Source organism: Podarcis bocagei (assembly GCF_964188305.1).
Source record: "Podarcis bocagei genome assembly, chromosome: 2".
Lineage (NCBI taxonomy): Eukaryota > Metazoa > Chordata > Lepidosauria > Squamata > Lacertidae > Podarcis > Podarcis bocagei.
Genome location: NC_138126.1, coordinates 9,892,236 through 9,917,510, shown reverse-complemented (window position 1 = coordinate 9,917,510; position 25,275 = coordinate 9,892,236). Strand labels below are relative to the sequence as shown.

Here is a 25,275-nt window from a genome sequence, read left to right as displayed (position 1 = left end):
CCCCATTTGATGCCCCTGATAGACAGCGTCCAGCCTGTAAATACGGAACGTTAATGCATCAACCCTAAACACGTATAACTGGGCCGAAGCCCCACTGAATGCAATGAGGTTTATTTCTGACAACGTGTGGAGATGGGGAGGCTGTATTTGCAGAGGACATTTGAAGCTGACGCCCTGCTCAATTTCTTTTTGATTTTCTTCCCATCTGAGGTCTCCAGAGTAAGGAGCTTTCCTGCCTGATGTGGGGGAAGGGGTTCATTTTTTAGTCCTCTATTAATCCAATTATGCATGCATTTTCACAGCTGCATAAGGTCTTGTGGGGAGAGGAAGGTTTCCTAGAATTGCAGGGTTTCAAGTGTCCCTGAGGGTCATCTAGTCCCACCCCCTGCAGTGCAGGAAACCTTTGCCAAACGTGGGGCTCCAACCCATAACCCTGGGATTAAGAGTCTCATGCTCTGCCAAAGACATCTCAAAAGGAAAACAAGACTGAAGGTGAGGAAAAGATGATTTATTGGGACTGTTAAAAGTGTGACTGTCTCTTTAAGAAGAAGCAGAGGCAATTCTGGGGAAAGGAAGGAAAATGAATCTTCTCAAATTCCCCTTGAAAAACTGCCCCATGCTCTCCTGGAGGGTAAATGATTTTTATGTCAGTCACTCTTGTCTGGAGAGAAACTCCTGCTGGGCCTGAGAGGCAGATTTAGTCTCCTCAGGAGATAATGAGGTGGGTTTTATTTTCCCACAGATGAAAGAAAGGGAGGAGGGTCTCTCCAGAGAACGAGGCTCCTGAGAACGTGTAGAGTTCAGCTCCTGAGTCAGCGACAGAAAAAGACACACGTCCCCCTTCATAGTCCAGAGTCACCCGGATCCTCCTGGGCTCCTCACTCGGGGACAGAAAAGAGTATTTAGGGGATGTCCAGGCCATGTACTCCCCTCTCGACCTCCCCACAGCCCAGATCCCCTCCTCAGGGCTAAAGGAGAAGCGGCCCTTTCTCTTCACAGACTTCCTGGCAACCCCCACAGACCACCATTTCCCACTTTCCACAGTGACTTCCCAGAAATGTCTGCCTGCTGTGAATCCCTCACGTCCCAACACACAAAAATAGAAGTTGATTCTCTCAAGATTATCAGGCAGGGCTTGAGGTTTGTCTCCCAATCTCAGGCTTTTCCGATCCTTGGACAGGATGAGTTGGGGATGGGCTGTGTCTGGATCCAGAGTGACATTTGCTGTTGGGGAGAAGATGAGGGAAAGAGAAGATTAGGCAGAGTCAGCAGAGAGACAGAGAGATGGACATCCTAATCCAAGAAACACCCGAAAAACCCAGATTCCCTTTCAGATCAAGGGGATTTATTTGCATCACATGCAAGACTGAGACTCCTTATTGCAGACTCTCATCAGAATAAATAACTTCTTTGTTTTTAACTCGGTTTCCTTCACTTTCTTATATTCAATGTCCATTTTGCCTGCCCTCCTCTCAACTCAGGAATTTTCTAAGGGGAAAAACCACCCAGGAAACCTTTTACTCAGCTCTTCTGTGTTATCTAAGAGGAAAGAGAGGAGAATTGGAGGAGGCGGGAGAGGAGAGAAGCTGCTTTCCTCTGACAATCTCTGTGGGAATTGGCCTTTGGGGACCTCTGGGTTGGGCTGGGGGATGAGGACCCCGTTCTAATAATAATAATAATAATAATAATAATAATAATAATAATAATAATAATATCAACATTTGCATACTGCCCTTCATATATAGGTCTGAGGGTGGTTCACAGCATAAAACTACAACATAAAACCACATATAGGCTTCCCCTCACTTTTGCGGGAGTTATGTTCTGGGCCCTCGTGCACAAAAGTGAAAATCGTGTTAAGTGGGGAGCCTGTTTATTCCTGCTCTCCATCTCTCTCACCCACTTGGCCTCTCCTTTCCTTCCTCTCTACCATCTTGGAAGTCTAGGGCTTGCCGCCAGGGAAGAGGAGGCAGGTGGCAGGGCAATTTTACAAAGGACTGCTTATTCCATGCTTCTCTTTGGGATTTAATATATACCATAAGACTAGTTCTCTGGGGGAAGCGGGGAATAACTCAAAAGGTTACCAGTTTGGGGCTGAGACAGTCATGATAGACAAGTGTAGGGCTGCCCTATTTTGAAGAGCAAGAAAGAGGACACATTTGCCAACTTCGACTTTTAACCATGGATCACTATGATGATTCTCATTTGAAATACCCCTACTATATGTAGGCTGTAGTAGGTGTGATATATTGCTAGTAGCAATGTTCTTAACTTTCAACAAAAGAATAGTAAGAATACATATAGCTCCCTCATTTGCCACATGAAATATTTGGGCACATGTTCACATCTTTCTGAACGTAAGTGTGCACAGAACAATTTATTAACCTGTTGAACATCTGCATGTGGACTCTCCTTAAGGGCAGGGGGGTCTTAACTCTTGCCCTCCTGGACTCCTCCTCCAAGATCTTGTAGCTGAGCCAGCGTCCTTTTCGTTCAGCCACAAGAGAAGGGATTTTTACAGTATGTCGCTAGCTTAAGATGCTGCTCTGTTGTGATTCTCTGCTGCAGATTAGCCTAACTGGGTGTCTTAGATCTGACTCTAATGCAGGCATCAAAAACCTTGGCCCTCCAGCTGTTTTGGGACTACAACTCCCATGATCCCTAGCTAACAGGACCAGTGGTCAGGGATTATGGGAATTGTAGTGCTGAAACATTTGGAGGGCCGAGGTTGCCCAAGCCTGCTCTAATGCAATATTAAAATTTTCATGAGTTCTTGTAAACCAAAAAACCGAACAAAAAACCTTGGGGACATTTTGCCAAATTTTAAAAATCTGCCCCGATACAAATGTTGAGAAATTTTGATCATGAAAATAGAAGACATGGCTGGGAAAAAGAGGACACATGGCAGCCAGGCCTGAAAAAGGTCACATGATGGAAAAGCAACCAAATTCTCCCTAGCCAGGAGTAAAACTCTTCCCTCCTCCGCCTGATCCTTCTGGGAAGTTTCTCTCCCCCCTTCAAGTCCACCTTCTCTGCCTTTGTGGCACAAACAGCAGGGCTAGAGTCAAGCGGTGGATGGTTCTCAATTGTACGGAAGAGACTCTTGACCCCCCATGAAACACTAGTCCCCCCCCTCCTGTGAATTGGGGTCTCCATGTGAATCTTACCTCTCTGGAGACTTCTGAGTGACTGGACATCTGAGGAAGCAAAAATATAGGCTTAATGGTCTACACTGCAATAGTTCAAAGAAAATCTTTTTACAAAACATCACCGTAACATAGCATCTGTTGTTTCCTTATTTCAAGCAAAAGATGACATCATAAAACAAGTAATTGAAAGACAACAACTGTAGGCCTAAGGAATTAAAACAACTAACGTGTTTAGCTGTGATTCCTGCATTGCAGGGGGTTGGGCTAGATCAGGGGTCAGCAAACTTTTTCAGCAGGGGGCCGGTCCACTGTCCTCAGACCTTGTGGGGGGCCGAACTATATTTTTTTGGGGGGGGGGAATGAACAAAATCCTATGCCCCACAAATAACCCAGAGATGCATTTTAAATAAAAGGACACATTCTACTCATGTAAAAACACGCTGATTCCCAGACAGTCCGCGGACCAGATTTAGAAGGAGATTGGGCCGGATCCAGTCCCCAGGCCTCAGATTGCCTACCCATGGAGTAGAGGACCCTTGGGATCCTTGCAAACTCTACTATTCCATGATTCCAGGGGAAAATCAGAAATGGTAAACCATACTAGAAAATGGTGGAATACAATCATTCAGAATCCACGAATGAAATGGGAATCTGTACTGGAGGGCTGGAGGAAGGTTAATATCTGCGCCAAGTAAACTGGTGGGGAAAAGCTGTTGAAACCGGAATTTCCAAGCATGCTGACAAACCAAATCGCAGAGGAAGAATCGGCAGAGCTTTACCCTGTAATTCCAAGGGTTTCGTGCAATGGGAAGTCGTCTCTCATGGAATGGGTCTGATCTCATAAGAACAGTGGGAAGTCTCAGGAGATGGGGATGGCTGATGAGGTTGAAACTGAGGAGGAGGCAGCTCAGGCCTTGCTCTGCTGCTGGGAGACCAGACTGGGCAGGAGGTGGAGGAGGGACTGGGTGCTTGCGGGTGCCCTTTTTAACACACTTCACGAGGGGGAAATCCAAGCAAATCTAGAGAAGCCGCAAAAGAACTTCTCCAGATTGTGTGGAGGGAAAATAAAATGCAAGGGAGGTTCCCTATACATGAGAACCAGAAACCATGGACACTGGACTGACCCTGCCCCCAATCCAAGCCTTCAAACCCTCTCCCAGTTCATTCATGGGACAGACAAAGAACCCAAACCCCCTAGAGGACTGTTTCCCAGAGTTACGCCATTGATGGGGGTCCCAAAGTCTGCAGAATGGACAGGAACACCCATGAAATATCAGTCCCCATCCCTCCTGTCAAATTGTTCCTCCCCTGGAAATTTACCTTTCTGAGTCTGTTTTTTGTATAACACAGCATCTGAGGAAGCAAAAAGATATAAAGTGTTAGGGCAACACTCTTCCACCTGAAATAAATCTCCATACAAAAGTAACACTTCATAATGTAACATCCTTAAATTGACTCCATTCAGAGTAGGAGAACCTCCCAAAGTACAACCCCAGATTGTGTAGACTGGTAACCAAAAGGAAAAGGAGGTTCCGTATAACTGAAAACAGATACACTCTGGTTCAGGCTTTCTTTACAGGATCCAGGGTCACAATATACATGGGCCGTTCTGGGGGACTGGAAATGAAGGCTGGAGCACCAAGAAGGAAGGTATCCTGGGGTTACTCAATTCCATGCAGTAAGAGCCTGGCATGTTCAGTTCTGAAGAAATAATAGAATTCCCAGTGTGAAATCCTGGCAGCCAATTTTAATTACCTTTCCATTGTTTCATTGCATTCTCCACAAGGTGATTTACATCACAGGATTCTAAGACCCTGTTCCTCAGCTCTGGAGGGAAAGCCATCGGCTTCTCTAGACTCTCTCTTTTCTCATACCTGGTGAAAAGAAAAACAATGTCAGCCCATTCAAATCTGCAATTTCTGTAATGGAAAAGAAAGGAATTGGGAGGAGGCCTAGAGGGACAGGCAGGCGCTGAGTGGGGAGTTTCTTCCTCACTACGGACTCCTCAGCCAGACCCCCAAGGGCCAAAACAGCAACCCCAGGCCTCTGAGTCTCCCCACTGATGTCTATTCAAAGAAGAAGCGGAATCATATGGTACCAAGGGGCAGGAATTGTCTGAGGGTGATGAAAGCACAGCACACATTTCCTTTCTCTAGATCAGTGTTTCCCAAACGTTTTTGGGCAACGGCACACCTGCTTACCGGAAAAAAATCTCGCGGCACACCACCATTAAAGCCCCGCCCCGTGACGTCAGCGCGCAGCGTCACGCGGGGGGGGGGGGACGCACAAAAGTGAACGTTTTTTCCCTTCCCCTTGCCGGGGTGGGAGGAGGCAGCAGAGCGAGGGCAGCTGAGGCGGCGGCGGCGATAGCGGGCGGAGGAGGAGCCGTCGCCGGGAGTTGCTGCTGCTGCTGTTGCTGCTGCTGCCCGGACATGCCGGCCTCCTCCTCCTCCGCTGTCTCGCGCTCCTCCCTTTTGCGCGAGCTGCCCCGCCGCTCGGCACCACCACCGCGGAGCCGCCCCCGGCTCGACGCGGATCCTCGCCGCCGCCGCCGCCGCCTCTCGCCGCCCGACTCGCCCGCCTCCCTCCCACGGCACACCAGCCGGTGTCTCACGGCACAGTAGTGTGCCGCGGCACACCGGTTGGGAAACACTGCTCTAGATGTCCCCAGAGAAGGGGAGAGGAAGAAAAAGAAATGCACTTCTGTTGGGAAACAAGAAATGTTCCTTAAAACCTCTACTCTGCACCTGAGTGATTCCTTAAATATAAATACTTCAGCCGGAACATGGTCAAGAAAATAGCCAATTCCTGCTCCTTGGTGAGAAATCGCCCCCTCCCAAGGGGCTCTATGGGGCAGGAGTTTGCTTGGGACAGGGTGGGGGGCCGGCAGAGTGACTGAACTGGTCAGTCTAGAAGGAAACAGCTAAGGCAGGCAGGTCCAACTCCCAAGAGACTGTGATCTACTCACAGTATAAAAAGACCAACTGTGATCTACCCATTGTCAAGTTCAGAAGAGGGGGTCCTGTTTTTACCTGTGAGAAGCCTCAGGGAGTGAGTCCTCCAGTCTCCCCCCTGCAGCCCCTGGAGGGCCATGTCTGAGGTTCTTGCATCTCAGCTTCAAAGAGTGATGCTAATGGAAATGAGCCAGATCCACTTACCTCTGCAAGGTCCTTCTCACATCCTAGAGGAGAAAAGAGAAGGGACGTCACTGCACACCACAGGCCACACTAGGAAGACCCCCTCAGACCCTGGCCCTCGGATGTCAGTCTGCCTGGCACATGGCAAGGTTGTGGGCAGGGATGGTGGAATCAATAAGTTTTGGTTTCTCACAGCTTTTATTTCTCCAATCTGAAATTGTGAATTTTTCCAATATCAAGTTCTCCACATTTCCACATCAGTTTGCAAATATTGTTGAAAATCCTTATGAAAATCCACCAGCATTTAAGGGAATCTCATATTTATGGATTCAGTAGAAGATTCCACTCCATCTCTTGTCTTAGATTATAATTTATTAACTTTAATCCAGTTTGCATTGTGCAATTCAGACATAAGTAAGCCTACAGGATAATCCTACCAGGGAACCGTCCCAAATTGTCTTCCATAGAAGTCCCCAAATTTCAAATTCTACTTTCCAACTGGAAATAAGAAAAGCACCTGCAGCATAAAATGCCTCCAAAGGGGTAATAAAGCACCTCCCATCCATTTCCAAGCACAATTCAAAGTGTTGGTGCTGACCTTTAAAGCCCTAAATAGCCTCGGTCCTGTATACCTGAAGGAGTGTCTCCACTCCATCGTTCTGACCAGACACTGAGGTTCAGTGCCGCGGGCCTCCTGGCGGTTCCCTCGCTGCGGGAATACAGGGAACCAGGCAGAGGGCCTTCTCGGTAGTGGCACCTGCCCTGTGGAACGCCCGCCCAGCAGACATCAAGGCAATAAACAACTATTTTGCTTTTAAAAGAAAACTGAAGGCGGCCCTTCTTAGGGAGGTTTTTAATGTCTGATGCTGTATTGTTTTTAATATTCGGTTGGAAGCTGCTCATAGTGGCTGGGGAAACTCAGCCAGATGGGCGGGATATAAATATATTATTATTATTATTATTATTATTATTATTAATAGCTCAGTGTTTCTTTGGGCTCATCCACACTTCTGCTTTTCCTGTGCCCAGAAAACACTCGTCCTAGTGGTTTTGCCTTTGCCCTGCCGCTTTCCCTCAGGAAAAAACTGCTCCTTGGTGCAACATCAAAGCAAACGTCAATCCAGAGAAAACCTGGCTGATGTTTGCTCTAATTCAGCAGTAAAGAGCAGCAGGTTTTCCTGGAGGAAAGGGGTGGGACAAGCAGCAGTCTGGATGAGTCTCTCTGTCTTACTCTTTGGTCACTGTGACTGAGCACCATTTTGGGCTGCTCTGTATCCATTGTGAAGGGGATCAACCAAGAAGTTTTGGAGGGAACAGGAAGAGAAGCTTGGTCAAGAGACTGCCTCATGTCAGAAGGAGGCCTGAATCCTCACTGAAGCCCAGCCCAGGGCAGGAAGGCAGCATTTTCAAGAAGGAAGGCCTTGGGAGACAAATCATCAGCAAAGAGCAGAAAACCACCTCCTGTTCCATCAAGAACACAGAAGAATCTCTAGTCTGCATTCAGGTGAGTTAAGCATCCCAGGTCTCTTGGGTCTTCCTGTCCATTACATACCCGACTAGAGGCTCCATCATCTGAACCCCTGCACTCCTTGCATACATGAAAGAGACACATGAAGGATTGGAGGCAGCCTTTTCCTGGAGCCTTGGGCTGTTCCTGCCACCATCTTACCTGTAGGAGTTCAGTCGCTGGCTGCTGACTCTTCTCCTCCATCTCCTGGATGATCCTCTCAAGAGAGGAGAGTTTCCTGGAGAGTCTGGCCAGCTGCCCATCCCTTTTCCCTGCAATCTCCTTCTCCACCTCTTCCACATGATTCAGCAGACCTTTTTCTTGTTCTTCCAGGAACTGGCGCAGTTCTCTGAACTTCTCCACAATCTTCAGCCTCTCTGTTTCTGTTAATTTCTGCAAGAAAAGAGGAGGTCTGAGTGTGTTTGGTGCTTAGCCTCAAAACAACAGAAACAAAATTACAGTGGTACCTCGCAAGACGAACGCCTCGCAAGACGGAAAACCCGCTAGACGAAAGGGTTTTCCGTTTTGGAGGCGCTTCGCAAGACGAATTTCCCTATGGGCTTGCTTCGCAAGACGACAGCCCATAGGGAAATATCCGGGACAGCGGGGAAGCGCATCGCGTCTTCCCCACTGTCCTCGGACCTCCTCCGAAGCTGGGCGGCGGGGCGGGAACACCTTCTGAAGGCGGGCGGGGGGCGAAAGTCTTTGTCCCCCCTGCCTGCCTTCCCAGGGGCTTTTAAATCGCCCCGGACAGCGGAGAAGTCCCCCGCTGTCTCGGGGAGATTTTAAAATGCCGCCCGCCAGCATTTTAAGATCGCCCGGACAGCGGAGAAGTCCTCCGCTGTCCCGGGGATTTTTTAAAATGCTGGGGGTGGGAAGAAAAGCCCTTGTCCCCCCCCCAGCCTTCAGAAGAGGTCCAGGGACAGACTGTCCCCGGACCTGGTCTGAAGGCGGTTTCCCTAGGAACGCATTAATTGATTTTCAATGCATTCCTATGGGAAACCGTGCATCGCAAGACGAAAAACTCGCAAGACGAAGAGACTTGCGGAACGAATTAATTTCGTCTTGCGAGGCACCACTGTATGAGAATTAAACAGGGTGGACACTTCTGATTTTTCATAGACATGAAACCTTCAGTGGCTAAAGAAGTAAACCTTTATTTTGAGGGGAGGCCCTCTCAATTGCTGTTTCTGTTGACTTCTATTTTGCAGACGGATACAGCCTAAGGGAAGGAGCTCTTTTTTCCTAGCCATGGATGTTCCCTGCATGTTTTGGGGCATGGCATAACCAGAGTTCACAGTTGTTCAGAGAACATCCAGGGACATAAAACACCCCTCAATTTAGGCTGGGGCGATTTAGGTGTTAGAAGGCAACAGAAACAGAGGAGTAGGAAGACAAAGTGCAGAGTTCATCCCCATAGCTCCCCTGTTTTCTTTAAAGGTTCAAAATGGCCTGAGTTTACTTAAAATGAACAAGAGCCCACATTTAGAAAGACAATTCTTTAGTAATATTTATGGTAAATCAGGATTGGGATTGAATTGCTTCCACCCTTTCAGCTCACAAGTCCTCAGGCTTCTCCTTGACTGCTATTCACATAATAAATGACAAGGGGAAATAAACTCAATTTAGCTGCATTCAAAGGTGAACTTGCCTAATTTGCTCTTGCTGAAAAAATATGGAGACCAAAACAGAGCTTTAAAATTCTGGTATTTTCAAGCTTGACCCAGCCAGGTAATATTCACAAAAAAATGTATTTATGAGGGTAAAGTACAGATCAAAATATTTATACAAGGAGGTAGCTACCCTAACATCTGATTCATTTTCAGAACAATAAATTAATAAACAGACTGATATGAAAAATGAGAAATGAGGAGAAGCTGAAATGGGCAGATTTCCCCATCACTTCTTCGTCTTCTTCTTTATTGAATTTATATACTGCCCTATACCTGGAGGTCTCAAGTGCTTGTTCCCTGTCTAGTAACAACAGAGACACTTACCAGGAGGTCTTTGCTTTCCTTTTCCAGATCTGCTTGATGGGCCAGAATTTCCTCTCTCTCTTTCCTCAGAATCTCCAGGTGGCGACAGATCTCTCCCTAAAGAGAAAAGGGAAAATTCAGCTTTGATTCAGACACACAGAGAAATTAAAATCACAATGGCTTCTTGCACCCAGTGGCCTTGCTAGAATAGCAAAGTAATTTACTGGTGGAAATAAAAGTACAGAGGTTTTCAGCCTTCTTGGGTCCACGGCTCCATGGATCAACTACCCTAAAGGCCGATGTGGAAAAAAGAGTGATCTGGGACGCAAGTAAAGCTGTGATGCGAGGATTTTTGATTCAACAAAATTCAATAAAAAAGAGAAAGCAGAATGAGAAGAAGGAAAAGATTTTGGAAAAGATAAAAGAAGGAGAGAAAAAATTGAGATCAAAACCAAAGTCCCAGGAGATTTTGAGAGAGATCAAGTTATATCAAACACAATATATGGAATTGATGAATCAAGAGATTGAATGGAAGATAAAGCAAATGAAACAAAAGACATTTGAATCGGCAGATAAATATGGTAAACTTCTGGCCTGGCAATTGAAGAAAAGGCAGAAACTAAATACAGTTACAAGCCTAGAAGTAGATGGAAAGAATATATCTAGGGTGAGCAAGGATTACTCACCTCCTTCACTGGTGTTATGCAATGCCAGGTCTATAGGCAACAAAACCGCTACCCTGCGAGATTTCTTTACCTCGCAGGGGGTCGACCTGGCTTGTGTGACGGAGACCTGGGTGCGCGAAGGGGCAACACTTACCTTACGAGAGATGGCGCCCCCGGGTTTCTCCGTCCTCCACCAGTCACGGACTGTGGGCCGGGGGGGGAGGGGTGGCAGTATTAATCCGGGAAGATTGTTCTTTCAGGGCTCTACCATCGCCATCGATCCCCGGCATTGAATGTGTTGGCCTAGTGTGGGGCTCCGAGGAGAGCTTGGCTGTCTGGCTGGTGTACCGGCCACCTAGCGCACCAGCAGCCACCCTGTCAGGCCTGCTGGTGGCGGTGGCCGGCTGGGCCTTGGAGTTCCCTAACCTATTGGTATTGGGAGACTTCAACTTCCACGCTGATGCCACTCCCTCCTCACAGGCTCTGGACCTGGTGTCTTCCATGGCGACACTAGGGCTCTCCCAGTTTGTTTCGGGCCCCACACATCAAGCAGGCCACACGCTGGATTTGATCTTTGGCGCCGGTATAGATGTGATCATGTCTCCTTCGATGAAGGTGCCATGGTCTGATCACTACGCTCTGAAAGCCAGGATTGACTTTCCACCCCCACCCTGCTTAGGTGGCGAGCCGATTTGGGCTCGCCCGCAGAGGCTGATGGACCCTGATAGATTCCGTCAAGCCTTGCGGGACCTTGCTCCCCCTGGCGACTCATTGACTGAGCTTGTTGAGGGCTGGAATACCCAGCTCCTGGCAGCCATCGATGAGATCGCACCTAAGCGCCCTCTGCGACCCCGCAGAAACCGGGCTCCCTGGTTTACCGAGGAGCTTCGGAAAATGAAGCGGGACCTCAGACGGCTAGAGCGAGTATGGCGGGGTGCCCGTGACGGAGCCTCAAGAACATCTTATAGGGTTTTTATGAAAACCTATGAGATGGCAGTGAAGGCCGCTAAGAAGTCCTACTTCTCGGCCTCCATTGCATCCGCTAGCTCTCGCCCGGCGCAATTATTTAGTATAATTCGGTCTTTAATGTCCCTTGAAGGACAGCCAAATTTAAATAACAATCTGACACACAGCTGTGAGGCATTTGCGAGCTTTTTTGCGGAGAAGGTCCTGTTGCTCCGCCATGACCTCCCTGCCAATTTGGATACAATAAAGGAACTGGAGGCCCCTCGACTGTCCTCGGGTCCAGTATTGGACCACTTTGACCGGATATCTCCAGCCGATGTGGACAGATTCCTCCAAGCTGGAAAGCCCACCACCTGTCCTCTTGACCCGTGCCCGTCATGGCTGATTAGAGCGTGTCCAGACGAGGTGCGGGCCCCCCTGGGGGATATCATCAATTTGTCCCTTGGCACCGGGATATTCCCAGGGGAGCTGAAGGAGGCGGTGGTGCGTCCGCTCTTAAAGAAAACATCGTTAGATCCCTTAGATCTATCCAATTACCGCCCGGTCTCGAATCTTCCATTCCTGGGTAAGGTGATTGAGAGAGCGGTTGCTGAACAGCTTGGTAGGTTTCTGGATGAAACATCTGCTTTGGATCCATTCCAGTCCGGCTTCCGTGCTGGTCATGGGACCGAGACGGCTCTGGTCGCCCTAACAGATGATCTCCGCAGACAGCTGGATCGAGGCGGGTCGGGGCTGCTGATTCTTCTAGATCTGTCAGCAGCCTTTGACATGGTCGATCACGAACTCCTGGACCACCGCCTTGCCGATGTGGGGATCCAGGGCACAGTCCTTCAATGGCTGTGCTCGTTTCTCTCTGATCGGGGACAGAGGGTGGCGCTTGGGGGGGAATTGTCATCGCGTCACTCCTTGGTGTGTGGAGTGCCTCAGGGTGCGATTCTCTCCCCGATGCTTTTTAACATCTTTATGCGCCCCCTCGCCCAGCTTGTCCGGAGTTTTGGGCTGGGTTGCCATCAGTATGCTGATGACACCCAACTCTATCTGTTGATGGATGGCCATCCTAACTCGGCCCCAGACACACTGACCAGATGTCTGGAAGCTGTGGCTGGATGGTTACGTGGGAGCCGGTTGAAGTTAAATCCTTCGAAGACAGAGGTCCTCTGGCTGGGGCGGGACGATATGGGATCGAGGGGGCAACTCCCATCTCTTGCGGGGGTGCAATTAGTGCCAGCACCGTCCGTTAAGAGTTTGGGTGTAATCTTCGATACCTCCCTCTCTATGGAGGCGCAGATTACAGCTATAACAAAGGCGGCATTTTTCCATCTCCGCCAAGCTAAGCAGTTGGCCCCTTATCTCTCTCGCCCTGACCTAGCCACTGTGATCCATGCGACGGTCACCTCCAGACTGGATTATTGTAACTCGCTCTACGTGGGGCTGCCCTTGAGACTGACCCAGAAACTCCAGCGGGTGCAGAATGCCGCAGCGAGACTCCTTACGGGGTCTTCGCTGCGGGATCACATTCATCCGGTGCTATACCAGCTGCACTGGCTCCCGGTGGAGTACAGGATCAGGTTTAAGGTGCTGGTTTTAACCTTTAAAGCCCTATACGGCCTAGGACCCTCGTACCTACGGGACCGCCTCTCCTGGTATGCCCCACAGAGAAACCTACGGTCTACAAATAATAACACCCTCAAGGTCCCAGGCCTCAGAGAGGTTAGGCTGGCCTCAACTAGAGCCAGGGCCTTCTCGGCTGCAGCTCCAACCTGGTGGAATGCTCTGTCACAAGAGACTAGGGCCCTGCGGGACTTGACATATTTCCGCAGGGCCTGCAAGACAGAGTTGTTCCGCCAGGCCTTCGGTCAGGGCGCAGCCTGACTCCCTCCTCTGGCAACCTGCACAGAATTTTGTTTAATCGGTTGCCATCAATTTGATTTTAACTAATTTTTATAATGAAATATTTTTAGAATGTGTTATTATTTGATTGTTTATTTGATTGTTGTTAGCCGCCCTGAGCCCGGCTCGGCTGGGGAGGGCGGGATATAAATAAAATTTATTATTATTATTATTATTATTAAACCTAACGAGATTAGAAACTGTTTTTTGAGCTATTTTAAGAAACTATATTCTCAAGGGCCACAAATTGAAGAGGACATAGATGAATTCCTTAATAAATATGGATTACAAAAAATCTCTCATCAAAGCAAGGTGGATTTAAACCAGAGAATAACAGAACAAGAGATAGAGGGAGCCATTCAGGACATGCAACTGGGCAAATCTCCAGGACCAGACGGACTGACTTCCAGATACTACAAAGCTTTGAAGGAGTGGTTGGTTCAACCGTTAAAGGAAGTCTGCAACGAGATTTTAGAGGGGGAAAAGGCACCAGAGTCGTGGAAAGAAGCTTATATTACACTCATACCAAAGACAGAGACTGAAAAGACTCAACTTAAGAACTACCGCCCAATATCATTACTTAATGTGGATTACAAAATTTTTGCAGACATTTTGGCAAAAAGATTTAAAAGAATGTTGATGGAGAAGATTCATAGGGACCAAGCAGGCTTTCTCCCAAAAAGGCATTTATCAGACAATGTAAGGAATATAATAGACATTTTGGAATTGCTAGAGGTGAACATAAACACCAAAGCAGTGCTGATTTTTGTGGACGCGGAGAAAGCCTTTGACAATATTTCTTGGAGTTTTATGAAAAAGAATCTTCATGGGATGGGGGTAGGCCAAGGATTTGAGAACGGTATGGGTGCGATATATTCTGAACCAAAAGCCAAGCTGATTGTAAATAATGTGATAACTGAGGAACTTAAGATAGAAAAAGGAACACGACAGGGGTGCCCAATTTCCCCATTGCTTTTCATTTCTGTTCTGGAGGTGTTGCTGAATATGATTAGAAATGACCAGCAGGTTAAAGGTGTACAGGTCGGAGCTAAACATTATAAGTTAAGAGCGTTCGCAGATGACCTAGTATTGACTCTGCAAGAGCCAAACACTAGTACGAAAAAGGTATTAGAAATAATACAACAGTTTGGCCAGGTAGCTGGATTTAAGTTGAACAAGCAAAAAACCAAAGTTTTAGGGAAAAACCTAACAGATATGGAAAAGGAGAAATTTCAAGAGGAAACAGGTTTGACTGTGGTCAAGAAGGTTAAATATCTAGGGGTTTATCTAACATCCAAGAATCAGAATTTGTATAAGGATAACTATGAAAAATGTTGGTCAGAAATTAAAAAAGATTTAGAAATATGGTCAAATTTGAAATTGTCAATGTTAGGCCGAATTGCAGTAATTAAAATGAATGTATTGCCTAGAATGTTATTTTTGTTTCAGACCTTACAGATTATTGATAAGATGGAATGTTTTAAGAGGTGGCACAGAGATATCTCGAAATTTGTCTGGCAGGGCAAAAAGCCCCGAATTAAATTTAAAATATTGACAGATGCTAAAGAAAGAGGGGGTTTTGCCCTGCCGGACTTAAAATTGTACTATGAGGCAGCAGCTTTTTGCTGGCTCAAAGAATGGATGCTCCTCGAGAATACAGACATCTTGGATTTGGAAGGTTTCAATAATGTTTTTGGTTGGCATGCATATCTTTGGTATGATAAAGTTAACAGTGCCTTTAAGAATCACATTGTCAGGAAAGCATTGTTTAATGTTTGGACAAGATATAAAGATCTATTGGAAAACAAAACCCCTAGATGGGTGTCACCAGTGGAGGCTAAAGCAGTGAAGAAACTCAATATGGAGGTCGGATGGCCGAAGTATTGGGAAATTTTAGAACAGGATGGAGATAAGTTCAAACTACAAAGTCAGGAGAAATTGAAGCATAAGGTAGAAAATTGGTTCCAATATCGCCAAATAATGGAATTTTTTAAACAGGACAGGAAAGTCGGTTTCCAGGTGGAAAAATCAAAATTGGAAACCGAACTGTTAGAACCCAATACTAAGAATTTATCTAGAATGTACAACTTGTTGTTGAAATGGAACACACAGGATGAAACAGTTAAATCGGCTATGATTAAGTGGGCTCAGGATGTTGGACATAACATTATGTCAGCTGACTGGGAATGGTTATGGAACACCGGTATAAAATTTACGGCATGTAATGCCTTAAAGGAAAACATTATGAAAATGGTATACAGGTGGTACATGACCCCAGTCAAGCTGGCAAAAATCTACCATTTGCCCGATAATAAATGTTGGAAGTGTAAAGAGACTGAAGGTACCTTTTATCACCTTTGGTGGACATGCCCGAAGATTAAGGCCTTCTGGGAAATGATCTATAATGAAATGAAAAAGGTACTTAAATGTACCTTTCCTAAAAAACCAGAGGCCTTTCTCTTGGGCATGGTCGGCCAATTGGTGACAAAGAAAGATAGAGCTTTTTTCATGTATGCCACAACAGCAGCAAGAATACTCATCGCAAAGTATTGGAAGACACAAGATTTACCCACTTTGGAAGAATGGCAGATGAAAGTGATGGACTATATGACACTGGCCGAGATGACAGGCAGAATCCGTGACCAACGAAAAGAGACGGTGGAAGAAGAATGGAGAAAATTTAAAAGCTATCTTAAGGACTACTATAAACTTAATGAATGCTAAAATGCCGTGGTTTACAGAAACAAAGGGGTACAGGGATATAAGATTAGATTATAAAGACTAAGATGATAAAGATTGGAAAGTAACAATTGGGAGTTGCTAGTTGAACTATGGGCATTGGGATGCAGAGAGGGGGGGTATGGGGAAGTCCAAGAAAAGAGGTTTATGAAAATATGTTTGAAACTATACGTGTATGTTTGTCACTTTTAGTGTTTGTTTGTTTTTGTTTGTTTTTCTTAAAAATGTTGTAAAACCAATAAAAATCTTATAAAAAAAAAAATAGTATTGACCTTACAAGAGCCAAACACTAGGACGAAAAGGGTGTTGGAGATAATTCAACAATTTGGCCAGGTAGCCGGATTCAAACTGAACAAACAAAAAACTAAAGTCTTAGAAAAAAAATTAACAGTCATGGAGAAGGAGAAATTTCAAGAAGAGACAGGTTTGACAGTGGTTAAGAAGGTGAAATACCTAGGGGTTCATCTGACATCTAAAAATTTGAACTTGTATAAAGACAACTATGAAAAATGTTGGTCAGAAATTTAAAAAGATCTAGAAATATGGTCAAATTTGAAATTGTCAATGTTAGGCCGAATTGCAGTTATTAAGATGAATGTATTGCCTAGAATGCTATTTTTGTTTCAAACTTTGCAGATTCTTGACAAGATGGACTGTTTCAAGAGGTGGCAGAAAGATATTGTGAAATTTGTCTGGCAGGGCAAAAAGCCCAGGATAAAATTTAAAGTACTTACAGATGCAAAAGAAAGAGAGGGATTTGCCCTGCCGGACTTAAAACCGTACTATGAAGCAGCAGCGTTTTGCTGGCTGAAAGAGTGGATGCTCCTCGAGAACACAGATATCTTGGATTTAGAAGGTTTCAATAACACATTTGGTTGGCATGCATATCTATGGTATGATAAAATCAAAGTGCATAGGGCCTTTAAAAATCACATTGTCAGAAAAGCGTTTAATGTTTGGATAAGATATAAAGACTTGTTGGAAAACAAAACCCCTAGATGGTTGTCACCCTTGGAGGCTAAGGCACTGAAGAAACTCAATATGGAGGCCGGATGGCCAAAGTATTGGGAAATTCTGGAACAAGATGGAGATAAATTGAAATTACAAAGTCATGAGAAATTGAAACCTAAAGTACGAGATTGGCTCCATTATTATCAAATAATGGAGGTTTACAAACAAGACAGGAAAATTGGCTTCCAGGTGGAGAAATCAAAATTAGAAACTGAATTGTTAGAACCCAATACCAAGAACTTGTCAAGAATGTATAATTTGCTGCTGAAATGGAATACACAAGATGAAACAGTTAAATCGGCTATGATTAAGTGGGCACAGGACATTGGTCATAACATTATGTTTGCTGACTGGGAATGGTTGTGGAACACCGGTATAAAATTTACGGCATGTAATGCCTTAAAGGAAAATATTATGAAAATGATCTACAGGTGGTACATGACCCCAGTCAAGCTAGCAAAAATTTATCATTTGCCTGACAATAAGTGTTGGAAGTGTAAAGAAACCGAGGGTACCTTTTATCACCTTTGGTGGACGTGCCCGAAGATTAAGGCTTTCTGGGAAATGATATATAATGAAATGAAAAAGGTACTTAAATGTACTTTCCCTAAGAAACCAGAGGCCTTTCTCTTGGGCATTGTCGGCCAATTGGTGTCAAAGAAAGATAGAATTTTCTTTATGTATGCTACGACAGCAGCAAGAATACTCATCGCAAAGTATTGGAAGACACAAGATCTACCCACTCTGGAAGAATGGCAGATGAAAGTGATGGACTATATGACACTGGCCGAGATGACTGGCAGAATCCGCGACCAGGGGAAGGAGACGGCAGAAGAAGAATGGAAGAAATTTAAAATCTATCTTAAGGACTATTATAAACTTGATGAATGTTAGAATGTCGAGGTTTTGAGAAAGAAACGGTTACAGCAATATAAGATTAGACTGAAGGAAAGACTAAGAGGACATATGTTTGACAGAACTATTTAGAGGTTGCTGGGAAATTTTGGACATTGGGATGCAGAAAGGGGAGGTATGGGGGAGTCCGAGAAACAAGGTTTATGTGGGGGGGAAGTTATGAAATTATACGTGTTTGTATGTCTTTTTATATGTTTGTATTGTTTTAAAAATTTTTTGTAAAACTAATAAAAATTTATTTAAAAACAACAACAACTACTACCCTGTGGGGCTCAGGATCCCAGTTAGGTCCCCCCTTGCCTGCAGAGCTGGCAGCCCCTCACCTTTTCTCAAACACCCTCCCTTGTGGCCTGATCTCTCAGCCTCCTCTCCTTTCCTTGGGAGTCCCAGCCTGACTTCTCACCTTGAGGTCTCAGGGAGAAGTGGCCAAGGTCCAGTTCAAATCTTTGAAGCTGCTGTGAGTATTTCAAGATCCCCTTGTCCCCCTGGCAGAGAGAAAGACTTCAACTCCCCCCTCCAGCCACCCCAGGAGCCCTCAGGCTTCCCCTGGGCTGCTTCCAAGGCCATAAACAACGACCAATCAATGCCATGTCTACTTTGGACTTCAGAATTAAAAAGCAAACCTCCCAAGAAGAATCCACAGCTATTTATTTCTCCCCCTCCAGATCCAGGGATCTCCTACCTTGTATTCCTCGGAAGCCTCCTCCAGAGGAATCACCTTGTGATTTTCATGTTCCTTTGATTTGTCGCACACCAGGCAGATGGGGGCTTCGTGGACTTTGCAGAAGAGCTTGAGGGGCTCCTGGTGATCCTCGCAGACTCCTCCTTTCCCTCCTTCCTCCTTTCCCTCTTGAAGACTGAGATTCTTCACTATTTCCACCATATTAGCCAGTTGCCGGTTGGAGACGAGGCTCCTTCTCTGGACTCTTTCCCTGCACTGGGGGCAGGAAGCCTCCGCCTCCGATTCCCCCCAGAACAGGACCAAGCAGGATCGGCAGAAGTTGTGCCCACACTCTGGGATGGTCACTGGATCCTTGAAGTAATCCAGGCAGATGGAGCAAGTGGCTTCATCACGGAGATTCTGGATGTGACCCCCTGCAGCAGCCATGGCTCCCTCCCGCTGAAGACTCAGTTAAGTTTCGCTTTTTCAGTTTTCAGCCACTGGGAGTTTCCCTTCCTGGAAATGACTCAGTGATCACATGATCTTTATTTTTTTAAAAAAACCAACAACATGTCTCCAGGTCTTTTCAATTGCTGAATGTTTTCTCAAGTAGTAGCAAATGCTTCTGGATTGCCTCCTGTTAATAAAGAAAAATCATCCTTGTAAGTTGATTGACCATCAGAACATCCACACAGGAGAGAAGCCTCACAAATGCCCTGAGTGCAGGAAAAACTTTTCTCCGTGAGATACGCTGATCAAACACCAAAGGACCCACGCGGAGGAGAAACCTTATGAATGCCCCGAGTGTGGAAAAAGCGTCATGCAGAGGAAGGGATTAATTGGGCACCAGATAATTTATTTAGGGAATACGTCCAGCTAATATTCTTGAAAAGTGCCACATTCCACAGAAAAAAAGAGGGAGAAATGTTGGTTACAACCTGATTTGCAGTGGAGAACACACACCTTATCTATGTCACAAGACATAGGCGGGTGGCCAGTTGTTGTTGTTAATTCAAGGAAGTTCTCTGTTGAGACTTCCTGCCCCAGGAGGGGACAAACTAAACTGCCCACCCCCTGCTCTGGTCCTCATGATGGATGGAGGCAGGGAGACAGAGACACATTATATCCACATTGCAGATTCTCATAGCGCTAGAAGTCGTGGCCCCCAAACAAAGCTGAATGTTGGGAGATCCAGGACAGAAAAAAGCATTTCGTTGAACCATGGAACTCACTGCCACTGGAGGCGGAGATGGCAACCAACTTAAAATCATGGAATTGCACAGTTGAACGGTACAACCAGGGTCACCTAGTCCAGATCTCTGCAGTGCAGGAAACTTTTGCCCAACGTGGTGCTCAAGCCAGTGACCCTTAGATTAAGGCTATCATGCTCCACCCATTGAGCTGGGGACAAATTCATGGAGCACTAGGCTGTGAAGCACAATGGCTCGGCTCTGCCTCCACAGTCCAGAGGCAGAAGACTTCTAAATCTCAGGTGCTGGAAACTGCAAGGAGGGGAGGGAGGCTGGTTTTGCTCTCTGGTTCTGCTTGCAGGTGTCTCACGGGCGTCTGGGTGGCCCCTCTTGGGCGCTGGACCAAATGGGACACTTTTTGTGTCCTTCCATGGGGTGAGTGGAAACTCACAGGGAAACGTATGATGACACACAAACATCGCCAACATCATAGAGGGGTGGAGCAAGGGGAGGTGGCCCTCAGGCAGGTGGGGGGCGGCAAAGGTGTCTTTATTTTGACATCTGCCACCACCCCATGGGAAATGCAGGAAAAGGAGATCAGGCTGCACAGGTCAGAAGTCGGCGGCCCTGATAGTGGAGCCAGGGAGAGTCCTGCCAGATCTTTGAGGGGTCAATTCCACAGGCATTTGTTGTTCTAGCTCTTGGCATCCCAGGAGAGAAATCAGATGCAGCTGGTGCTGAAAAGACCCTCCTTGGGGGAGCATTGTGCATTTGGGGTGGGGCTGAGGAACACAGGGAAGGTGCCCTGCGTAATGTATAGGGCAGCACAGCCCATGGGGCCCCTTCCGGAAGCTGCCGGACTGCAGCTCCCATCCTCTCTGACCCCTGGCCATGCTGGATGGGTCAGAGGGGAGTTGAGTCCAGCATTATCCAGAGGATACCCCATTTTATGCCCCTGATAGAAAGAGTCCAGCCTGTAAATACGGAACGTTAATGCATCAACCCTAAACACGTATAACTGGGCTGAAGCCCCACTCAATGCAATTAGCTTTATTTCTGGCAACGTGTGGAGATGGTGCAGGGGTGAAGGTCAGGATGACCAATAGAGAGCCAGGCTAAGAATCTCTGAAGCCATATTATAGAGTCATCTAAAAGCTAAAAGCACAAAGTCATTTTAGAAAGCTAAAGACTATTTCTCTTTCTCATGTTTGTCACTTTGCCACCTTTTGCAGAGGCAGCAAGCATGCAAGCTTGTGGGTGCAGCTAGCTTGCCCCTGCAGGAAGTTTGCCAGTTGAGGTTAAGCCATTTCTGAGAAACGACCCCTGACAAAGGCAAGTAGCAGGATGTTTGCTGACCGCCAGGCTCCAGATATAACGCTTAGGTGTGAAGTTGCTAAACCACAAGGACATTTCTTGGAAGCGGGGGGGGGGGGGTTCAGGGGCACTTCCTGGAACTAGTACAGAGGTTAAGTAGATTATAAGCCAGTAGCGCCACCTAGTGGAATAGGCAACTTGGAACCGAAAGGACACACCAAATTTATTCATTGGTTGAGCTTTAATGAATATGTATCAATGACCATAGGAAATTGTCAATCATTGGCTAAAGGGATGCCAAGGGGCTGAACTGTGCTTTGCAAAAAGATATATAAGTTGACTGCCCCAAAGGGGGGGCGGGCATTCTTCATTTTCCTGAATGCACCCTATTTGCTTTTTGTCTGACAAAAATCCAAATAAAAACTTTTTCTTTAAGAAACTTTGCTGCCTGACTTTTACATTCCTGGTCTGAATACCGATGTCCCTTTCATTTCTGGTGCCAAAAGTGACTCGGATCAGAAGGACTTTAAGTGTCCTCAGAGACCAGGAGGCAGCTCCTTTGCCCTCTGGGCAGAGGCAGCGGAGGGCCAACAGACCTCCTGGCTTCCAAAGTGCACACCGAACCTTTTCTTCGGAGGGGGGCAGAAGGCAACTTGACCCTCTTGCTGTATCCTGGGACAGAGGACAACGGATTTGAAGAGCCGAGGTTGGGAGGACAGGGCAGAGAAAAGCCGGCTGGGGTGAGTACATGGCAACAAGACCTGAGGACATAGGAAATCCTCCTTTTAATTAAGGAGAAGGGAGATCCTGATCAAATCTCCAGCGTGGATAGTGGCATTAAGTAGAAGGGTTGACTGCTGACAACCACCCACGCTTTGGTATTAGGAAGGAGAAAAAGGGGGGGCACAGGGTGGTTAGTGTGTCGTGCAAGCGTCCAACGAGAGAGGCATTTTGTGCATGTATGTGTGTTACCCCGGGGCATTCCCCTGGGGTCGTAACAACAAGTACTCCATTTCCCAGTCGGGCGACCGCATCTGGGTGAGAAAAGTTGCAAAATGAATGTGTGAGTGTTTGGTGTGGGGACGCTGTACAGGGCCATACTGAAAATGGGAGGGGGGACGCTCGAAAGCCTTGAAAGGTCCAGTAATTCCCCTTCAATGCATGTTAAACAACTTCAAGAAAAGATTTAGAGGAGACTATGGCATAGACCAGGGGGGACATCCTGACCAGATTCCCTATATAGACAACTGGCTGAAGGTGGTAGATGACAATCCTCCCCCCCTGGTTGAAGAAATGCAGGACTGAACATTGCAAAGTCACTCCCTCATGTCAGGTTTTGGAGAGGGAAGATGTCTAGAATAAGTGCAGTGTTTATGGAGAAGAGTGTACAGAACAGTAAGCAGTTATTACTGCATTAACAGAGGAAAATAAAAGAGAAGAGCATGAAACAGGATGCTGCTATAGAATTAATGTAACAGGATCTTGAACAGACAAATGAAGGATTTAATAGATTAAACACAAGTCATTTGGAAGAGAGGTCTCAACTAATTCAAGACCTCCAGAGGCATGGAAGAGAATTTGACAACCTCAGAGAGGTTTTAGCTGAGAAAGACAAAGAAATTTCTGCTATTATTTCAAATACAAATGTGTATTCTGAGCAGATTAATATTCTGAAATGTCAGATCAAGTGCAAAGAGGATGAAATGCAAGACAGGGAAATAGTGTTGTCTAAGGCTGAAAGGGAAGTCCAGTTACTGAAAGATCTACAAACCAAAGGTGTGAACAGTGGAGGCAGAAAGCTTTCAGAACTTTCTGAACAGTTAAGTGTAATAAAATCAGAACTGGGTGAGGGAAAAAAAAAATTGAAAACGCTAGTAAAACAAAAGAGAATGAAGAATTTGTTAGGCAAAACAAAGAGACTAGCCAAACAGTTAAAGATCTTCATTCTGCAATTAAGACTTGTGATGTTACTTACAACAACAAACTCATGGACTGTGACTCACAAATTAAATTGCTTAAAGAACAAATAAGTAAATCACCTAAAAAAAATATTGCAAGAAACAGGAATAGAATGTAAGGAGGAACAGACCATTTTAAATCCCAGGTCGATGAACATATCTCTGTAAAGGAGAAATTGAACAAGTTACTAAAATTAAAAGAAAAACAAAGAACAAAGTTTTGTGAATGAGCTGAAATCAGTGAAAGATTCATACAACCAGCTCACTTTACAAAATGCAAAAAAAAAAAGGGATGAAGATTTAGCTAATTTATCCAGACAACTTGCTGAACATACTGACCATCTAGAAATTGTCAAAAGGTCATTGCCACCGTCACACTAGTGGAAGAAGCAGGCAAGTTCATGTTTGGCCAGGAGATGCATGTGAATGTGCCCCATTTGGTTCTCACCCTTATGGAATATAAGGGGTACACAAGCTGAAACAGGCTTTGCCCAACCCATTGAGAAGTCTGCAGGCGCAGTGGAAGCTTGTGAAGCAGACGTGCCTGATGTTCTAGAGAGACCAAAGGGTCCTAGTCATTTTAAGGGCCAGCGTTGATTCTTGGCTGTTGGCAATACTCCAAGGGAGGAAGTCCTGGGTAGCGTGGCAGCCACTGAAGACAGCATGTCAGGCCACAGTGGCAGCCAGACCAGAAGGGGCTGTGGGACGCCCAGAAAGCCCAGAGGGGGCTAGAGGACGCCCAGAAAAAGTACCGAGCCCAGAGGGGGCTAGAGGCTGTTTTGGGAAGCTGTTTCTACGCTTCAATAAATCTGTGTGATGGACTGTGGGCTGGAGAGAGGCTGAGAACTGGGAAGAGGAAGGCAGTTACAAGTTGTTCCTCAGGCAGCAGAGCACCCAGAAGTGGGGGTGCAAGCCAGGCAAGCCAGGCAAGCCGTTCCGAGACGTTACTGGAAGCAGCATGGGGTCCCGGAGAGGTTGCCGTGATGCACTACAAAGGCCATGGGAGAGGCCGGGACATGGTCACTAGGAGCAACCGGAAGACAGACAACGCAGCCCGTGAAGCAGCTTTGAAACCTCCACCAACACTCAACGCAGCCCTCATCCCACAACTCACTCCAGACGATGTGGAACCACGCTACACACCGGAGGAGCAACAGTGGGCACGCCAGGAAGGAGCAACACTCCAGGAGGGATGGTTCCGTCTACCAGACAACCGTGTGTTTCTGCCCCAACATCTGGCTACCGTGATTGTGAAGAATTACCACGAGTCCACTCATCTAGGGGGTCCAGCTGCCAGAGCACACCTTGGGAGACTTTTCTATATCACTAACCTTTCTCAACTAGTTGCTGCTATATCCCAGAGGTGTGTCCTGTGCGCCAAGAACACCCCCAGACAAGGCCACCTCCCCCCACCGGGTGTACAACACGTGGGCTTTACCCCTATGGAAAGCCTGATTGTGGACTTCACTGAATTGCCTCCAGCTAGGGGTATCAAATACCTGCTTGTGTTTGTCTTCACCCTGACGGGCTGGACAGAGGCATACCCCATTAGAACAGAGATACCTCGTGAAGTGTCCAAGAAACTGTTACATGAACTCATACCCCGATTTGGCCTCCCCAGAAGTATTGGCAGTGATAATGGCCTGCCTTCATTGATAAAGTTGTACAAGAAGTGTGCAAGGCGCTGCAGATAAACTGGAGGCTACACGCAGCCTACAGACCCCAGAGTTCGGGAAAACCTGAGCGTATGAATCGCACCTTGAAGGCCCACTTGGCCAAGTTGACCCAGGAGTCGGGACTACACTGGATAGATGTCCTGCCCATTGCCTTGTTTCGGATTTGGAGTGCTCCAACCAAGAGACTGAGACTATCACCCTTTGAACTTTTGTATGGCAAACCAACCCCTTTCGTCCGAGACATCCCCGCCAGTTTGGGGCGGGTGGGAGATCACATCACTCAGGAACAAGTGCAATTCCTGTCCCCGTGTGTGTTTGCTTCCCTTTCCAGGTACTACCTCGAGCCTACACCGTGCAGTCTCGCTGAGCCGGTCCACCAGTTCCAGCTGGGTGACAGCGTGGAAGCGCAACCCCCTCATCCCTAAGTGGCGAGGCCCGTATACCGTCCTCCTCTCCATCCCAACTGCGGTGAGAGTAGCCGACGTGACTCCCTGGGTGCATCACACGCGTCTGATCATCAC

At 46.6% G+C, this 25,275-nt stretch overlaps 1 protein-coding gene across 1 annotated transcript; it reads right to left on the bottom strand.

The window, feature by feature from the left end:
• Positions 1–631: 631 nt before the first annotated feature.
• Positions 632–19,096, bottom strand: LOC308581228 (zinc finger protein RFP-like). Its single transcript, XM_081183759.1, has 8 exons — positions 18,638–19,096; positions 9,791–9,886; positions 7,956–8,186; positions 6,308–6,330; positions 4,905–5,023; positions 4,470–4,502; positions 3,168–3,197; positions 632–1,224 (listed from the first exon to the last, which is right to left on the bottom strand). Exons 1-8 carry the CDS (start codon positions 19,061–19,063, stop codon positions 707–709), a joined length of 1,476 nt encoding a protein of 491 aa, XP_081039885.1. The 5' UTR covers positions 19,064–19,096; the 3' UTR covers positions 632–706.
• Between the last annotated feature and the right edge of the window lie 6,179 nt (positions 19,097–25,275).